This window comes from Colius striatus, chromosome 1 (genome assembly GCF_028858725.1).
Source record: "Colius striatus isolate bColStr4 chromosome 1, bColStr4.1.hap1, whole genome shotgun sequence".
Classification (NCBI taxonomy): Eukaryota; Metazoa; Chordata; class Aves; order Coliiformes; family Coliidae; genus Colius; species Colius striatus.
The window spans coordinates 28,136,766-28,155,627 of record NC_084759.1 but is presented as its reverse complement, the minus strand read 5'-3'; the positions used below and the strand labels follow the sequence as shown (position 1 = coordinate 28,155,627).

The following is an 18,862-nucleotide window of genomic DNA, read 5'->3' as shown; positions in this document are numbered from 1 at the left end:
TGTGTGTGCAGGCTGCCACTGACACGGGCCCTCTCGCTGGCTGGCCCTGGCAGCGGTGTTTGGTCGGCTGTGGGATCAGCTGGCTGCCAAAATTGATCCTGTGGAAAACTTTTTTTGTCTTAAAAAAAAAAATGGATTAGCTTTCAGCTCTGTTGGCAAGCGGATCTAGCCTAACATGTGGCCGCATGAATGTCAGAGCCAGCGCAGAGGAGGCATCAGGAAAGCATGACTAAGGGAAGGGAAAAGGATGGAATTATCTCTTTTGCCAGTAGCACAGTCTCAGCTTGGCTTAACCCCCTATGAATCTACCTCTCAGGATAAAATTATCTGTTACGGCTTGAGTCACTTAATGGCTTGCTTCCACAGAAAGGGAAAAATCATGTTCCTCTTTTCCTCACTCCTCTGCTGGTCATTGTCTAATCTTGCAGTGAACTGGTGTAACTCCTTGAATCAGCAGAATACTCATTCCGGCAGAGAAAGGGAATAGCATTCTGCTGGCTTAGCGGGTTGGCTCAGCTCGGTGAAGTATCCGCAGAGGCTGGCGGGGCTGGTACACGCGAGGAGGGCGGTCGCAGTCAGCTCTGAGGCCGCTGACTGAATCACTGCATAGGGCTTGAGCCTCAGAAATTCTTAGTAGAAGACCAAATGTCTGGGTCCTCTCTAAAGTTGAAAGGTGAGAATAGACACTATCCCTTTGTCTTACAACAAAGATGGCATTTGTCACATAAAGATGTGACAATGTTTTGTAATTCCTTCCAAACTCTTACCCCTCTTTTTGACCCTTTTTTGATTAGGGTGACATTTCCCTAATGCTTCTCTCCCAGCCAGGCCTCTCCTTTGTGCCTAGATTTCCTTTGGCTTTGTTTCCTTATTAGGTAGGGAACTGTTGCCACAGACCTACTGATGCACTTTCAGGCAGAGCTTTTCTCTGAAGCTTCAACAAATGGCCTCTGATACTGCTTTGGGAAGATGTGCTCGCAGATCACAGAATCGTAGAATTGTTTTGGTTGGGAAAGACCTTAAGATCATCGAGTCCAACCCAGCACTGCCATGTCTATCACTCAACCATGTCCCTCGGCACCTCAGCTACACGTCTTGTGGAAATGCAGGCTCATAAGCAAAACACTGTTGAAAAACCACTCTGAGCAGTAGAGAGTTAAAAAGAGTAGAGAAAGATGGACTTATATGTGTGCAAAACTGTTGTGTGCAACTTTGTCAGCCAGGTAGAAGAAATAAAATGTCCAAATTATATCTGATGATGCTTGGGACAGCTATGGTCCTGGCTTGGCACTGTCTATACCCCAAGCACCAAAATGCCAAGCGGTGCTTGCTCATACCTTTAAGTTTTCGTCTTTGACAGAAGAAAACCCAGGCAAGGAGGGACAAGAACATTTTCAAATGGTCCTAATGAAGAGGAGATAGGCTGTGCAGACAGGTGGCCACTATTGTGCCCATACAGCTCCTCCTTCATTTATAAGGAGATAGAGTAGGACCAGCCCAAAGAATTAGTGAGGAATAAATAGTGTGGTCTAAATATATATATCAGGAGAAAAAATGGTACGAAAAACATATTAACTTAACAGTGAGTGAGGAATCTAAAATACCACTCTGTCATTAATATCTTTAATATTTTAGATATTGTTAATATCTAAGATTACAGAGAAGATGACTAGAATCGGGAAATTCTTGATGTAAAAATGCCTGCTGGGGCAAGGGTAGATAAGAGGTACCCAGTAAGTGTGCAAGCATTGTGATATCTCTTTAACACAGTTTTGGTAGCTGAAGCATGGATTAAGCTATCACTTTTCAGAAACTAGCTGGAATTACTTGTTTTTAATAAACAGCAAAGAAGATGGAGGGCAATTAATTAAGAAGAAACAAGCAGGATGAGGAAGTGCATCTGAAGGTCTCAGTTGCTTTTGTGCAGCAGCTCTACCTTCTAGGGCCATTCTCTAGTAAATAGCGGATGGAATGCCCAAGGGTATGAGTGCTCTGAAGGGCGTTTTTGAAAATACTTGTCCTTGGTCCAGCTGCTCCTGTTGAGCACAGCTGAGAGGGCAGGCCAGCTCAGGTGGAGGCCAGAGGGAAGGCAAGGAAGAGAGCTCTTCCTCTTGCGGCTGCAGTGATTTGTGGAACCACAACCTCAACTATCAGAAGAAACATGTCAGATGCATAAGGAAGCTTGATTTGATAGAAATACGGTCTGGGCTATGACGTTTCTTGCGTAGGTAGTCCTGAATGTGAGTCTCCCCAGTGACTTGACTGCAGTGGGTGAGCGAAGAGCAGAGGAGTGGCAGGGATGCAGGAGGCAGAGCACATGCGTTTTGGAGCAGCTTTTGATGCAGAGTTTCACAAAGTCTAACTCAAAAGCAAGTGCAGTTTGGCTTTGATGTGGAGCTGTTGCCTGAGAACTAAAAGAAAGTCTGTGAAAAAGACACAAATCAAAAAGATTATCTGCTGTCTCAGCACTTCTGTCCAGAGTTTTGTGGTCCTGTAGCTGCAGGGTCCCTTCTGTGTTGTCTCCTCGGTACTGGTGGGTGTAATAATCCTCTGGGGTGTAATAACCCCCTGGGTGTAATAATCCTCTCAGGGGAGACCCTCAGAGCTCCGACAGGCCGCATTACTCTACAAGAGATTGACCATTAGGAAATGGTACAGCCAGGGCATTAAAGCAAACGGAATTAATCTCCATCCATTTATGAAGGAGATATCTGGCTACAATGATGTTGGTTTTCCTTTCCTAAGTGCTCTCAGGAAGTGTAAAATGCTCAGGGGGATTGCCACCCAGCAGTGCTCCTTGGTAGTCTGTGCAACGTGCGCCTGTGAGCTGCAGTCTGAAGTTCAATTCAGCAGAGTTAATAAACAACAGAAACCCGTAAATATCTCTGCGGGGGAGCAGGCGGCTTGCTCGGGCTGCTGTCCTCGGCCACCGGCGCCTCAGGCAAGCGGCATCCACGGCCCGGCCCAGAGGCCGCCCGCTCCTCTTTCCCGCTGCCTCGGGGACTTTTCCTCGCCGCTCACGGGCAAGCGGAGGAGCAAGAGCCGCAGCAGCTCCTGCCCCGGGACGGGGGCCGCCGGCAGAGGTGGGTGTAGGGGACGGCGGGCAGCAGCTCCCGGCCGATCCCTTCTGCGGGCCGGATCCGGAGACGGGACCGGGACCGGGACCGGGGCCGGGGCCGGGGCCGGGGCCTGCCCACCCCTCCCGGGCCGAGCGGCGGCGGCGGGGCGCGGCGAGGAGGGGCGTGTGGCAGGGCGGACAGCGGATGGCGGCCTTCGGCATCGCCCGCTGCTGCTGACCGACGAGCGCGCCGCCGCGCCTTGCCGAGGTGAGAGCGGGACGCCGGCCCGGGCCGGGGGCTGGAGCGACGGCGGGCAGCCTCGGGCCCGGAGGCAGCGGGGCAGCGCCCGGGGCCGGCGCGGCGTGGGCGGCCGCGGCGGCCCTCTCAGTCCGCTTGCCCCCGGCCTCTCGGTGGCCGCCGGCCCGGCATGGTAGGTGGCGCGGGCCGGGGGCGGCGCGGGCCGGGCCCGGGCGGCGCGGTGGCGTGAGGGGCAGGCCCGGCCCGGCGCGGCGAGCGGAGGCCGCGGCGGTGCGAGGAGGCGGTGTGAGGCCTCTCCCGGCCGCTGCGGGGACGCTGCGGTTTCAGCTGTCCTCCATAAGCCCCGCCGCCGGTTTATCTGTTCTTTGCGAGGCGCAGGCGGACTCAGAGGGCCGCCCTCCCCGGGCAGCGGTGCCCGAGAGAGGGGCTGTGACCCCCGGGCAGGCCCGTGGCCGGAGAGCAGGGCCAGGCCCGGCGGGAATGCCGTCGGTTGGGCCGGTGTCGGGGATCTCCCCGGCAGGAGTGGGCTGTAGCCAAAAGCCTTCTGCCTGGGCAGGTGGACAGGTAGGCGAGGGCAGACAGAGGGGGGACCTTATTAATACTTATGAGTATTTGAAAGGTGCATGTCAAGAGGATGGGATGACACTTTTTTCTGTAGTGTCCAGTGATGGGACAAGGGGTAATGGACAAAAGCAAGAACACAAACAGTTCCGCTTAAGCTTAAGGAAAAACTCCTCTCCTGTGAGGGTGAGGGAGCCCTGGCACAGGCTGTCCGGAGAAAGTGTGGAGTCTCCTTCTCTGGAGATTTTCCAAACCTGCCTGGACACGTTCCCGTGTGACCTAATCGAGGTGAACCCACTTTAGCAGGGAGCTGAACTCTAAAAACTCTCTAAAGCTCCCTTCCAACCCCTACTATTCTATGATTCTCTGAGGGCAAAAGCATGTGTTGGTGCTGCCCCCCGTGCCCTGCACGTTGTCAAAGCCTGTTGGTGAAACAGTATTCTTGGGGCCGTAACTGCACTGAACCAGATTTGCTTATTTCTCCAGGCCTTTCTAGCTTTGTGAAGGCTGAACATGTAGAATCTACCTGGTACTCCCGGAAGAAACTTCGAAATAACAGGTTTAAGCATGGCTGCTTTCCTCAGCTCTTTCTGGCTGCCTGGATACCTACTGCACCTGGAGGTCATTCATTCCATGTTAAAATATCGACACTGACCATTCAGTTGCAGTTCCTCTCAGTGGGGTGAGCAGAGCTGCTGGAAGGAGGAGCACCTGTCCCCCTTATTTCTTATCTGCATGGGACCCTTTTTTGGTCTGATTCAGCACACCAGCCTGACAGGAGGCTAGTGAAATTCCTTGCAGGAAACACAGACAAGGACTGGGGTCCTTGTGAAGGAAGGGAGACGAGGTCTCTCGTTGACTAGCACAACTGCTTGAGGAAATGCAGCCTGCCTTGGTCAAGTTTTATTTAGGATACTTACACCTCATTGCAGGAAACTTGTAATTCAAGAGCTGTCTTCTTGTTTTGTTTGAAGCTTGGTGAAATTTTAGTTTTGCTTTCAGCCTGCTGCTGGCTGATAAACTCAACTTCTGTGCTGAGAAGCATGCTAAATTAATTTCACTCTGGAGTGTGGGAAAAAGCTACTGTGGCTGTCTTTGCATTTATGGTTTGATTTGTTTTGCCATTCGTCTTCCTAATGATAAAACTGTGCTAGTTGTTCCTTCTGATGGGTGACATGTGGCTGGTTTTGTATCCAGAGAGTTTATGCTGCTCGGATGAAGGAGGAAACCACTGTGCCTTTTGGTCTATGTGCTATGAGTGGGGAATTCCAGGGCCATCCAAACATGGATCAGAAGTTACACGGAGAAATTCCCAAAGGAGAAGTTGAAATGTTGCTGTAGTTCTTCACACAAATACCAAGTTGCTAATACAAAGGGACATTTCAATCCACACGCTTAGTCTCTGAAATTAATGGCCTAAAGAAGAGAGAAGTTCAGCTGTCCCAACCAGTCATACAAGTTTTCAGTAGTTTTGGTTTGGTGTTACTGGTATTGTAAGAGGAGAAAAAAAAAGCGCCTGTTCTTTTGTTTGTTTGTTTTTAAAAAGCTAAGATTTTAATGATATCGTATAATGATTCTGAAATTCAGATATATATATAAAGCATAATTATTTAATTTGATAAGTGGGGTTGGAATGCAACAGGACAGTTTTATTTGGATCATGGAACCTTTTTGTGTATGCTTTTTGTATTTTTGGGAGCATGAAAGTCTTCAATGTTAGTCTTGCAGTTTTGATGGGACATGTTGTAGTAAGTATTTTCTGCAGTGGTTTGCAGTCCTCACTGTCAGGCATGCAAAGCTGCCTTTCCAGCTCCCTAACCAAGAAGTAAAATCCTCCCTGATAAAGGAGGTGGGCCAGACCAAGTATTTTCTGCACTATCAATTTTCATGTACTGACAGATGATGGAGAACTGGCATTTTAGTTTTGTAGTTACTATTCCCTAAACATGTGAGCAAAACTGATCACAAATTGTGCTGCTGTTGTGGCCAAAAGCTGTGAGTACAGGTTGGAAAGAGAGATCTCTTCATGAAGAGGAAGACTCAAGAGTGTAGGGGCAAAGTCATCGTCTTCCTGTCATTCCATTCTTTTTAGCAGTAGGAAGAGGACAGAGAAGAAATGTTGCTTGTTCTAGCAATGAGAGGTGCTTCAAAATCACTTTCTTCTCACAGGAAGTTAAGTTTTTGAATTGAATCTGTGGTCTTACAGGAAACCTTTGGTGGTAAATGGATTAATGAAACCTTCTCTCTGGAGATTTGTCCCTAGCTGTAATGGTGTCTCCGTCTGCCTGATGACCTGAGGCTGAGTAGAAAAGCTGGCAATTTTTTCCAAACTTTCCTTATTCAAATAAACAGAGAGAACACCACTCCTCTTCATCACTGGAAAAGCATGGGAGGTTTGCTTACACCTCTCAGAAATGACTTTCACTGTGAAGTCTCACTGGGACTGTACCAGTCCTCTTGTGAAGGAAACTCGGAATTGACCTTGCCTTTCTTCCTTGTAGTGACCTTTGCTTTCTTTGCGTCAGTAGTATTGATTTTATCGCTCTTCTTGTCCTGTGCAGCATGGATCTTCCCTTGCAGCATTCCTCTGGGCATGCACATTTTCCACTTTAGGTCTCTTTGAGGGGACAGAAGCCTTAATAACATCAAAACTAATTAAAGAGCTCATTCATATGCCTTGTTGTCACAGCAGTACTTTGATGCTCCTTTTTTTGTGATACATCTTTTAATTTATGAAATGAACTTTATTACATACATATATGAATACAAATTGTATAATATGGAAGGAATTCATACAAGGGAAGCATCTTACTAATTATAGCTCAAAACTAAGTAGATGAGAGTTTTGGCTAATACAAAGTGTCATCCAATTTGGTCTTCATTAGCTATTTGTTTTCTTAGAGCATGCTGCAAATTCTAAGGTGTCTGCATCTGAGAACTTGGCTTTGGCTAGAGGCACTGGAAGATTCTTTTCCGTGAGACTTCCCAGTAGAAAGGATTTCACGATAAATCCTCTTCCTGTAGGTCCGGTTCACAGAAACAAATTGCTGAGTTATGAATGCTGTGAGAACAGAATTTGAGGTAGAGATTACAGATGAGTAAAAACACTTGAGAGTTGTGTTTCACGATGAATTATCAACGATCGAGGGCAGCTATTCTTTGAAGTATTGAAACTTTGTGCTGAACACGTTCACTTGGTTATTTAATAACATTGCAGGACCAAGAGAAAAGATAACTTTTTGAGTTGGCTTTGCAGGTAGTGCAAAGAGCCATATCACATATTCTGTAGCTGAAGAAATTCTGAATCTGGGCTTTTTCAGGCACCTTTAACATGGCCTTCTTACAGTAGCAGTGCATGGGGTTTAGAGCTGTAAGCTTTGGATGAGTTGAGCAAGTAGAGAGTACTCAAAACTTGGCAGGGCACATCAGCTGGGTATCTGTTGTGAAAACCCAGTTTCTGTGTATTACATCAGTGAGAAAAGATGTAAGTCTTGAACTGTTACTGGGTGCATGAGTTGTTTTCGTTCAGAGCCCTTGCTGGGTTTGGCAAGCCTTCTTTTCCAGCATTCCTAGCTGAGAGCCCCAAAGTGGTTTTGTCAGACCAGGGAGCCGTTCCGATGCCTGCGGCGTGGTGGCCAGGTACCACAGCTGGCTGGACTGGCTGCAAAAGCCCAGCTGAGGCTCTGTCTTGAGGACACTGGAGGAAAAAGTAGATCCTTTTCTCACTGAGCCACATCCCAGATGGAGATCAGGTTTCGTATGATTTTCCTGGAGGAGAAATACATTTTCTAAGTCCTGTTACTGTCTTTCTTCTCTTTCCTAGGATACAATGGAGCTCCTAGAGGAAGATCTCACTTGTCCTATTTGCTGCAGCCTGTTCGACGATCCTCGTGTCCTACCCTGTTCACACAATTTCTGCAGAAAGTGTCTGGAAGGAATTCTCGAGGGCAACGTGCGGAATGTGCTTTGGAGGGTGTCCCCTTTCAAGTGCCCCACGTGCAGGAAAGAAACTCCTGTTACTGGAGTGAACAGCTTGCAAGTCAACTATTCCCTGAAAGGCATCGTGGAGAAGTATAACAAAATCAAAGTAACTCCCAAAATGCCCGTGTGCAAAGTGCACAGTGGGCAACCCCTTAACATTTTTTGCCGGACAGACATGCAGCTGATCTGTGGGGTTTGTGCCACCCGTGGTGACCATACAAAGCACGTTTTCTGTTCCATTGAAGAAGCTTATTCCCAGGAGAAGCGGGCTTTTGAAACCCTCTTTCAGGGCTTTGAAACTTGGCGTTGTGGAGATGCCCTCTCGCGGCTGGATACCTTAGAAACTAGTAAGAGGAAGGCTCTGCAGATGCTGACCAAAGATTCTGACAAAGTGAAGGAGTTCTTTGAGAAGCTGCAGCACACGCTGGAGCAGAAACGCAACGAGATTCTGTCTGACTTTGAGACCATGAAGCTTGCGGTGATGCAAGCCTATGATCCAGAAATCAACAAGCTGAACACAATCCTGCAGGAGCAACGGATGGCCTTCAACATCGCCGAGGCCTTCAAGGATGTGTCCGAACCCATTATATTTCTGCAACAGATGCAGGAGTTCAGGGAAAAAATTAAGGTGCTCAAAGAAACCCCTCTGCCTTGTTCCAGTGTGGACATCAGCCCTACAATGAAGAGCTTTGATACCAGCCAGTGGAACGGAATAAAACTAGTTGACGTGGACAAACTTTCATTGCCTCAGGAAAACAACAGTCTGAAATTCAGGATTCCCTCATTTTTTTCGCGCAGATTTATAGTGAACTCTCTTCTTTGCTTGCTTGTTCTTGCCCTCACCAGAATGTCCTTCGTGGAGTCAGTCGTTGACAACTTCCAGTGCTGGAAGACTCAGTTCTTTACAGTGAGCATGTCCTATTTGGCAGATACGGTGGAGATAGCAGATCATGCAGTCTTTTACTGGGAACAGATGACAGATGGAGCTTCACTTCTGAGAGAAAAGTGTAAAAACTATACGATGGTTGTACTGGATAATGTTGCACAGTTTGTGTGCAAATATAAACTGTTGTGAAGGCCCTGCTGAAATATAAGAACTAAGAGAGATCTGGTGAAGAAAACATAGACGTTCTTAAAATCAATTGTTTTTTTTAAGGCTTCCAGTGAAAACATTGAAAGATTTGGAATGTTTCCAAAACATTCACACTGCTCACAGAGGTTGAGCACTGATAAACTGAAAGATGAAATGGAGCTTTGAAAAACATTATTTCTCGATTCTTCTTTCAGTGGTGATTATGGGAATATTATTCACTCTAAACCATTTTTCTTAACCAAAATACAGGGCCAAACCGTGTACTTAGCTTAATGCTGATATAATTGTAGAACAAGATAAAAAATGTCACTACCTAAAAGGCCATAGTTGTTTTTTGTTTTTTCTAACTGAGAGGTGGTTTGGAAAGAAGAACAGCTGTGGCTGAGAGGAGTGCTGTATTGAGTGGCTTCTTGAGGACTGCCCTTCCACTGCAGAATACTGAGGGCATCATTCACCTTCTGGAGCCACCTTCTATCTGAAGATGTTACTTCTCACTGAAATGGATAGATGTATTTTTTTGTATAACCAAACCTTATAACTATCCTGTGCATTGTGATTCCTGTAGATGCTGGTTATTGTTTACATGTTCTTACAGAAATATATCTTCAGGGCAGGCATAAATTCATGGGGTAAAGATAAATCAGTGAGGGTGTTAAGACAGCACACACTTTGCAGATGGTGCATACTTTGGAATTTAGTTTTCCAGCATGAAGTTGTTGGGTTAACTGAGCTGTCTTGTTAAATCCACGTTTCTCTGAAGCCACATTCTTAAAAAGTGGCCTTAATATAGACGGCTCAGTGGGGTGAGAGGCGTGCAGGGTCAGCCACAGGAAAGAAGCAGCTTGTGCTCAAGCCCTGTGAAGGTGGCAGGCTGAGCAGTTTCTCTCCTGCCCATCTGTCTCTCCAGAATTCCATAAGCCAGGAATAATGATGGAATGATTCCTTGGAACAGAGTGACTAATGTGACAGGAGTATGGATGTTGGTGTTTGGAAGTGCTTGAGCACTGGAACACACACAGACTCTTCTTCTGTTACTGTTTTTCACATACCTTGTTTCAGGAATTAACTGAATTTTCTGGGTGTATTTCTTGGCCACAGGACAATAGATTTGAAGTGAACTGTAAGGTTGAGCTCTCCGAAGTGCCCTTCTTTAAGAGCATAGAATCCTCAGATGTATTGCTTGAAGCACACCTAACCTCTGTTTGCAGTGGTCACGTGAACAGCAGTACATGGAACAAAAACATTTAGTTGCCCTTTCCCAGAAACAGAGGTAATGTGTGCCATACTTTGAGGATATTTGTTGGCCTTTCTCAAGGTTTAAAAAGTTGTGACAAGTCAAGTCACTGTCTTCCCATGGTCCTTGCAAGCTGTTCATTTCAAAAATAAAACATTAAATTCCAAGACTTGAAGTTTCCAAGCAACCAAATGCTGCAAACAAAACTATTGTACACGGTATTTACATCTTTGTTGCCTGGGAATGCTGTCGCTGCTCCACACCTCGCTCCAAACACTTACTAAAAGCACTGAATGGTTCTCACAGCTGCAGATGCCATGCAGTTTAGGAAGGATCAAGCCACACAGTCTTAGATCAGAGCTGAGTGGCAGAGATAGCGATGAGTAACCGAGAAGTGGTCATTCTGAGTGTGGGGGGTGTGAGGTTTGTAACCCGGGCATCCACCTTGCGGCGCTTCCCCGAGTCCAGGCTAGCACGGATGTTGAATGACGATGACCAGGAATTCAAGCTGGTCAACGGAGAGTTTTTTGTGGACAGAGATGGAACTTTGTTCAGTTACATCATGGACTTCTTGAGGACTCTCCAGGTCTCCCTACCTACTGATTTCTCAGACTATCAGAGGCTGCGGAGAGAAGCAGAATTCTATGGGCTGTACCCTCTGGGCGACCTCCTGAGCCAGGAGCACTTGCTGAAGCCGAGGCTTGAGATCTTGGAAGTGCGCTTTTCTCTCCAAGAGCTGCAGGCCTTCTTCCGGGTCTTTGGTTCCTGCAGTACCACTGTTGAGGCACTGGCTGAACGGATTACTGTGTTCACACGGCAGCAGTGTTCACAGAGCTGGAGCAGCCCTTTTCCTTCTCACAAACCACTTGCTCCACTTCCTTTGGAAAGACCATCTCACCATGATGTGGTTTTTCAGTGTGGTACTGACTACTCTGCCGGTGACCAGTTTGTGGCCAGGTACTTTCCCCAGTGTGACTTCTCATTGTGGAAATGTTGTTGTGACTTCTGGTTGATGCAGGACATGCAATGTGCTAGCAAAGCTCATTTTAAAGAAACTATTGGACAGCTGTCTGAGGGAAAAGAAAAATGTTTCCTTCTTTCTACTAGTTTGATGTTAACTTTTTCTAGTTCTGAAATACCCAGTTTGATTTCCATTATGCTGATTTACCTCTTGTTCAGCTTCCTAAAATACTGTTCTCAGTGTTTGCTTTGAGTTCTGTTGGGTCTTCCCCTCTCTGCCTTTTCCTCCTCCTCACCCTCTCCCAGGCTTTAGAATTGCACAGTATCAGTGACCTGGGGGACCTGAAAAACACAGAGTAAAATGAAGCAAAGGAAGAAAAATAAATCAGGAGTGAAGTGCTGGGGAAGCTGAAAATCTCCACTAGCTCAAAAGACTTTAATGTGGAAAAGAAGAAAAAGATAATGACTAAACAGGGTTAAGAACATGAGTGGAACAAAGGTAGCAGTTCAGGGACTGGAAAGTTTTTGTGAAGCCTTTTCCTGAAGGAGGGAGAAGGGGTAGATTATTAACTATGTGCTACACATTGGGGTTTTTTAAATTCAGAGCCAGGTTCTGTTTTTATTAAGATGACTGTATATCAGTGATTTTTGTGATAGCAGTACAATGTTCTAATGGCAACTTATATTTTTTAGCATTTGCTGGATGTCTCTCTTGTATGGAGACACATTCTTACTGTATAAGAAAATGTAGCCTAATTTGTCCTGTGTGGCTGTTAGAACATCTGGAGTTTTATGGAAATGTCATTGAACTGTTTCCAGAAGGGTTTTTCTATCTGGACATATGAGTCAACGGAGCAGTCTTTTGATTATTTTAAAAAAATAATGAACAAAGTTTACCTTTCTTCTGGCTTTCCTTAGCTAAACAAGTAGGAGAAAATCTACTTTGCATTTGCAAGGCAATGTATCTTTATGTGCCAAACCTTAACTTTATTGTGTCTTACCGATTTGAGTGGACTAACAATTGGTTGAGTAGATTATGGCAACTTAAAATAGTGGGGAAAATCATTCCTGATTATTTCCTTTATTTCTTCAGACTTGGTAAAAGTTTCTCTCTGTAGATCAATAGAAAACCTTATCTTGAGTAATGAAACAAGTCAAGTTTGATGATGTTGCCTGCTGAATTTCTATCGACTTAAGTCTTTGTGGTGACATGGACTCTTTTGCCTTTTTTGTGCTTTCCATGAATGTTTGGTGTACTTTCCTGTGAGCTGTGGAACAGTTTCACCCCTGTCAGCTTATGTGTTTTGTAATAGTATTTTTACCTGACTTCTGCTCCTCAAAATGTCTGGGTAGATTCTGAACCTGTACTTTATATCAAGCAAAATCATTTGAGGCAATGTGAAAAGGATTTTCATACTTGTTACCCCAAGACCTGCTGTAAAAGATAACTTTGCAATAAATGTTTGCAGAGAAAGATGTCGTGTCATGGAAAGAGATGCCATTGGGGTGAATGTGTCTTCCCTGTCCTTTCCATCATTTACTCTTACCAGAAGAACCATTGCAGCATTACACAGAGAGTGTCCTTCCCCTCCATTACAGAATCACAGAATGGTAGGGGTTGAAAGGGACCTCGAGAGATCATCTAGTCCAATCCCCCTGCTCAAGCAGATCCACCTGGATCAGGTCACACAGGAACACATTCATTAAATGAAATGAGATGGATGTTGTCACAGCTATTTCTTAATAAAGTAAGTTTTGGCGTGAGGCTTAAAGAAAAGTTCTTCTTCCCCAACATCTTAACTGGATGAACTGAAAATTTCTGTTCTTGTCATGAGGGAAAGGGATAAATTGTCCTCATAGGAGGAAAGAAAAATACATGAAACTGTGGCTGCTGTAAACCCGTGTGACTGCTGAGCTGCACCATCTGAGGACTTGGATTGTGGTTTTTCTTCAAAAAAAAACCTTCTTCCATCCTGCAAGAAGCAACTAAAGGGTGTTGTAACTGCTTTTCTTTTTATTTTAGGTATGTTTCCATAAAGCCTGATGATAGAAAGCTGATTAATGGTACTAACGTGCTAGGCCTACTGCTTGACACTTTACTCAAAGATGGATTTCGCCTCATAAGCACCAGGACAGTCTCCCATGAAGAAAAAGTTGAATGCTACAGTTTTGAAAGGATGCAGAGTCCTGCAGGCCTCACCATTGAGGTGAGACAGACCCGAGGGAGCTCTGGGGCAGCGCAGGCAAAGAGAAGCCAAGTGCAGAAAGCGAAATAAAGGCTTTCCTTTCATCATTTGAAGGTGCAAGAGGGCTGTCTTGGCACTAGTGGCCTTTTTGTTGCTTGCTTGAGACTGCAGCTACCGAGGAAAGTACCAAATGAACAATTAAGGATTTTTTCCAAGTATTTGCACCAAAAAACATTAAAAATTGCTTTCCTGCCTTTTATCACTCTGCCCTCTTCAGCTCTAAATAAAAGAAGCACGGATTCAGTGCTGGATTCGTGACCAGATTCCAGAATTTCCTTGGGTTCATATTCAGTGCTGATGTGTCAATAGCTGATAAACACCCAGTAACACATGAAAGAAGAGCAGCTTGACACAAGTGCCACTGCGAGGGCTTGGAAGAGCGGCGGGAGGAGGAAGGCAAACCATGGCTCCACGTGGCTTCTGCTGCTTTTAAAAGATAGACACACACCGATTTCTCTTGCAATTGCATCTTGAGTTGTTTTGCTGCGTGGCTCCAGGCACCAGAAAGTGGCTTTGTGAAGCCACCTCTGGCATCGGTGAAATAAGGTGTTACTGTCTCCCGCAGAACACTCCCCTCTTCTCAGCTCCTCAGGCATTAAGCTGCTTGTCAGCGCTGAGAATTAAATGATAAAGGTCTTGGTGAACAAAGGGTCAGTTAGTTGTCAGAGCTTTAAATTAAAGAATGAGAATGTGTTGAACAGTCCTTTTGATGGAAGAGTTACTACAGTGGTAAACAGAATAGTACAAAGGATTTCTTAAAGCTTGTGAAGTGCAAAACATATTTAGGAGGAAAGACTTGGCAGAAGTGGCTTTGAAAGCCTTGGGAGTGTTAGTCCTCTACAATGCTTTGTGAAGATGCCAAAATTAGCTCAGGTACCAGGAGAGGTAGGTTAATGAGGTCCTATAAATTAAGAATCGTTTGTTCTCCCTTTCAGGGCGGGGAAGGATGATAGCTGTATCTTCAAGGATTTGTTATTTGAATCTGACTGTTGTTGATGAAACACCATCCTTCCAAAATTAGAAAACAGCCAAGTAGAGCTTGTTTGGGCTTTCTTGGCTGAGGAACGAGATCTGGCTTTTCATTAGCTTTAAAATGGGAATTTATTGCTGCATTTGCAGGACTTAAAATGAAGGGAGGTGGTGGGAATCGCCCGTCTGTTTCTTGCCCTGAGGAGTCTGAATGAAAGGGATCATTCCAGACTGGCGGTGCCACTGTCAGATATCTCTTTTTCTTTTGCTACCACAGCTGTCGGTGACACTGCAACTGTGTCATTTTAGCTTGACACAAGTTCCGAAGTTCAGTGAGAACAGAGAGGTGCTCTTTGCTTATTCTGGAGCTTTCTGGGTTGTCAACCCAACCTGATTATGGGACTCCTATCTCCGAAGCTGCTTCCAGGTTATATAATGTAATAAATGCTGAGGAATGTAAGTGTGGATATTTTCAGTTCAAATGGGATTTTTTTGGTCAGTAATATCAGTATGTTTGTGTTTGTCTTGACATAAAACATTTTTTCACAGTGAGAAACATCATTCACTTGAAGAACCCGCCCAGGGATACGGTAGTCCTCATTGCTGGAGGTTCTCGGGATGTGATTGGGCAGGGTGCTAGATCATCTCACCTAGACCCCTTTTCCCACAAAAAGTTGCACCAGATAATCTTTTGAGGCCCCTTTCAGCCTGACCTGTTCTATGATTCCGTGCAGACCTTCTGTGAAGGTGTATGTCAGAAGGCCTGTCATGATGGACTCTAAGGTCAGGCTGCTGATGGAGACTGTGTGTGAGTGACACAGCAGACAGGCTGTGTGCAGTGACTGTTCCAGTAGGTTACTGTACTGCAGAGACAATGATAATTTGGTTTAGGAGTTCATTTTGAGGTCCATGAACATGTTTTCCAGAACAGTCCCCATTCCTCAGGTTGGGATAAAACTGAAACCGATAGTGATGAGTATGAGGTGAGTCAGTGACATGAATACTGTTGGTGGAGAGACCAAAAACAGCAAGAAACACAAGACATAGTTGTTAACTTTTTACAGGAAAAGAAAAAACAGGACTTGCAGCTGTATTTAAACATAATGCCTTTAATGCTCACTGATCACAGCAGTGTCAACCAAGTGACATCCTGGCCTGTATCTAAAATAGTGTGTCTAGCAGGACCAAGGAAGTGATTGTCCCCCTGTACTCAGCACTGGTGAGGCCGCATCTTGAATACTGTGTTAAGTTCTGGGCCTTTCACTACAAGGACACTGAGGTGCTGGAGCATGTCCAGAGACAAGCAACAAAGGTGACAAAGGGTCTGGAGAACGGGTCTTGTGAGCTGAGGGAGCTGGGGATGTTTAGCCTAGAGAAGAGGAGGCTGAAGGGAGACACGATCAGTTTCCCCATTTACCTGAAGGGGAGTTGTAGTGAGGTGAGGGTCAATCTCTCCAGTAATGAATTGTAGAACATGAGGAAATGGGTTCAAGTTGCACCAAAGGAGGTTTAGATTGGACACTAGGAAGAACTTTTTCACTGAGAGGGCTATTAAAAGCTTTGGCACAGGCTGCCCAGGGAGGTTGTGGAGTCCCTATCTCTAGAGATATTAAAAAAACGCATAGCTGAGGTGCTGAGGATATGGTTCAGTTTAGTGCTGGGCCTGGCAGTGTGAGGTTAGTGGTTGAACTCGATCTTAAAGGTCTTTTCCAACCATTAGGATTCTGTGATTCTAAGTGAGGCATGCTTTGGAACACCTTGTAGGAACGAAATGATGCTAGTTCACCTACCACAGTAGTAGTGAGTTTATTTTCCTTGCTGTAGCTGCCACCTTGGAAACTGAAGTTCAGATTACTTTTTGGTTTTTAATAAAGTGAAAGAAATTGGGAAATACTTCCATTTTTAAAAAGCCCTGGAGTTCTAACCTGTGACAACACTCATGCCACATGCCTTGTCAAAATGAGTATTTGGGACAACCCTTTCAGTAACAGCTTGTGATGAGCTAGTGCCAAACACTTTCTGGTTCCCCTCGGGGGTTTATTTTTATTCAGCACAAAGATAATCCTATGACTGTAAAATTTTGTCTCTGGAAAAACACCAGTGCAAGTCCCTGCCCTGTACAGAACCACACGTGCTTTACCCTTACCACATGTAACAGCTTACTCTGGGACCACACATCTTTTTGAAGCAAAATGTGTGACTGTCGGGGAGTTTGGATGCCCCAAGTTCTTCCCACATTTATTCTTTCTTAGCACTGACCTGAGAAATGTCATATTCTATCACATCTGCACCTTCAGAGAATATGGCTGGGCTCCTAGACCATGCTTTAGTTTTGTTTTAACTGATAGTTGTTGCTTAAGCAAGTTTGAGAGTGTGTGTGTGTGTGACAGAAATTTGTTGAAAGCATCTGTCTGAGACCAGAGGGATAACCATGACTTTGCATTAAAGAGAATTCAGTATTAGGCTGGTTCTTCACAGGAAAGCACCTTTCTGGATTTCTTTATACAGAAAGCAGAAGCAGTGATGGTGGAGCTACAGGTGGTGTCGCTTCAAGATACAACTAAATGACAGCAATCATGGAGGATGGGGTGAAACTATCTTCATCTGCAGATAAATTAATATAAAAATAACATCAATTTACTAGGAGGATCTTCAGCTGGTCTGGTTGCTGCTGCCCTCCAACTTGCAAGATTATTTCTGTTAAAGTGTTGCTGAACCTGGATGGTCATTGTTCATGCCGTCTTTGGGGTGTTGTGCAGTGGCCACAGGCCCCAAGGCACAAGTTTAGAGGAAGCAATGGCTTTACTGTGTGTCCCCTTCTGAGGTCCCAAAGAGGCAGCAGTGCAGCAGAGTGCTTCACACTGGTGTGTTCTTCTCCCTCTCTACTCTGCCCTGGTGAGGCCTCATCTGGAGTCCTGTGTCCGGTTTTGGGCTCCCCAGCTCAAGAGGAGCAGGGAACTTCTGGAGAGAGTCCAGTGCCACCAACATGATGACTGGACCTCTCTTATGAGGAAAGGCTGAGACCTGAGCCTGTTTAGCTTGGAGAAGAGAAGGCTGAGGGGAGATCAGGAGGATGGGATGGCATTTTCTTCTGTAGTGTCCAGAAGGGGTAATGGACACAAGCTGCCACACAAAAAGTTCCACTTAGACACAAGGAAAAACTTCTTTACTGTTCAGGTGAGGGAGCCCTGGCACAAGCTGCCCAGGGAGGGTGTGGAGTCTCCTTCTCTGGAAGTTTTCAAACCTGCCTGGACACATTCCTGTGTGACCTGGTCAAGGTGAACCTGCTTTAGCAGGAGGTTGGACTGGATGGTGTTTAGAAGTCCCTTCCAAGCCCCACCATTCTGCGATTCTGTGTTATTCTCTTTCCACAGAAAGTAATAAACAGAAGTGGATTTTGCTGATGGGAGCCCATATTAGCTACCCGTCTGAGTGATTTTAAAAGCCTTCTGGTCAAAACAAGATTATATGTTAAACAGTACTTTCACCCAAACCTTGACAGGCAAATCAACTGCAATATCTCAGAGCACATTCTCTGCTGGACTAGAGGGCTGTTGGAGGTGACCTGGTGATGCTTTCATATACAAGAGAACTGGGAGCTCTGATCACTTGTGTCTAACCCTTTTTGGATGAAATAAGATTGGGGTTTTGAAACATTTAGACCTTTTTTTTCCCAGTGAAGTTGGAATTGTGATCCCTGACATGATCCACTACTTCAAATCACTGACAACTTTCTGAAGAGAATCCCTCTTTCCTGTGAAAGTGCAAAATTGGCTGATTTCAGTAAGCTTATGGCTGTAGTTGACTTTGATTCTTCCTTGGATTCAGCAGGAATGTGCAAACTGTGATAAGACATTGACTGCCATGGTGCTGGGGGCTGCCCTCTCCTGCACTTACAGCAAGTGGTGAACTCTCTTCTGCTTTTTAACACACAGGCTAACTGCCAGAACAGTAAGATCACTAGAGGGAAAGAAAAATAGACAGTAAGGTAACACTGTCATTCTGTCCTACATGGACTGCAGTTTAAATGGCAGGTATCTAAAAAGAAGTGTCCTTAAACTCGAGGAGGATAGGTTTTGATTAGATGTAAGGAAGATATGCTTCCCTGTGAGGGTGAAGCATTGGCACAGGTTGCCCAGAGAGACTGTGGGTGCCCCATCCTTGGCAGTGTTCCAGGGCAGGTTGGATGGGGCTTGGAGCAACATGGTCTAGTGGAAGGTGCCCCTGTCCGTGGCAGGGAACTTGATTAGCTTTAAGAGTCATTTCCAATCCAGACCATTCTGTGATTCTATGAGGTGACAGTTTGCTGGATTTGCAAAAGGCAGATGATTCAGAAAGATGACACCTCATTTATCTTACATTTTCTTATTTTAATCACTTTCTTCTCCTTTATAGTTGGATTTCATCTTGTATTTCTATATTCAAGACTGTCAAGGGCTTTACCAACAGAGTTACGTGGAGTCTGTTGGCTAGCTCAATGGGACAGAGAAACTACATTTTT

General features: G+C 45.4%; 2 protein-coding genes across 5 annotated transcripts; both read left to right on the top strand.

Annotated features, from left to right (window-relative positions):
* The first annotated feature begins 2,907 nt into the window (after nt 1-2,907).
* TRIM13 (tripartite motif containing 13) lies at nt 2,908-8,944 on the top strand. Of its 4 annotated transcripts, none has more exons than XM_061994392.1 (2): nt 2,908-3,083; nt 7,702-8,944. In XM_061994392.1, the coding sequence occupies exon 2, from the start codon at nt 7,708-7,710 to the stop codon at nt 8,932-8,934; it is 1,227 nt and encodes a 408-aa protein (XP_061850376.1). In that variant the 5' UTR covers nt 2,908-3,083; nt 7,702-7,707; the 3' UTR covers nt 8,935-8,944. The 4 variants fall into 4 exon arrangements, with proteins under 4 accessions (XP_061850376.1, XP_061850367.1, XP_061850357.1 ...); XM_061994383.1 differs by lacking the exon at nt 2,908-3,083 and adding an exon at nt 3,239-3,326; XM_061994373.1 differs by lacking the exon at nt 2,908-3,083 and adding an exon at nt 3,435-3,489.
* Nucleotides 8,945-10,555: 1,611 nt separating this feature from the next.
* On the top strand, nt 10,556-13,422 carry KCNRG (potassium channel regulator). The gene is made up of 2 exons (XM_010208251.2): nt 10,556-11,143; nt 13,170-13,422. The coding sequence occupies exons 1-2, from the start codon at nt 10,566-10,568 to the stop codon at nt 13,420-13,422; spliced, it is 831 nt and encodes a 276-aa protein (XP_010206553.2). The 5' UTR covers nt 10,556-10,565.
* Nucleotides 13,423-18,862: the final 5,440 nt, after the last annotated feature.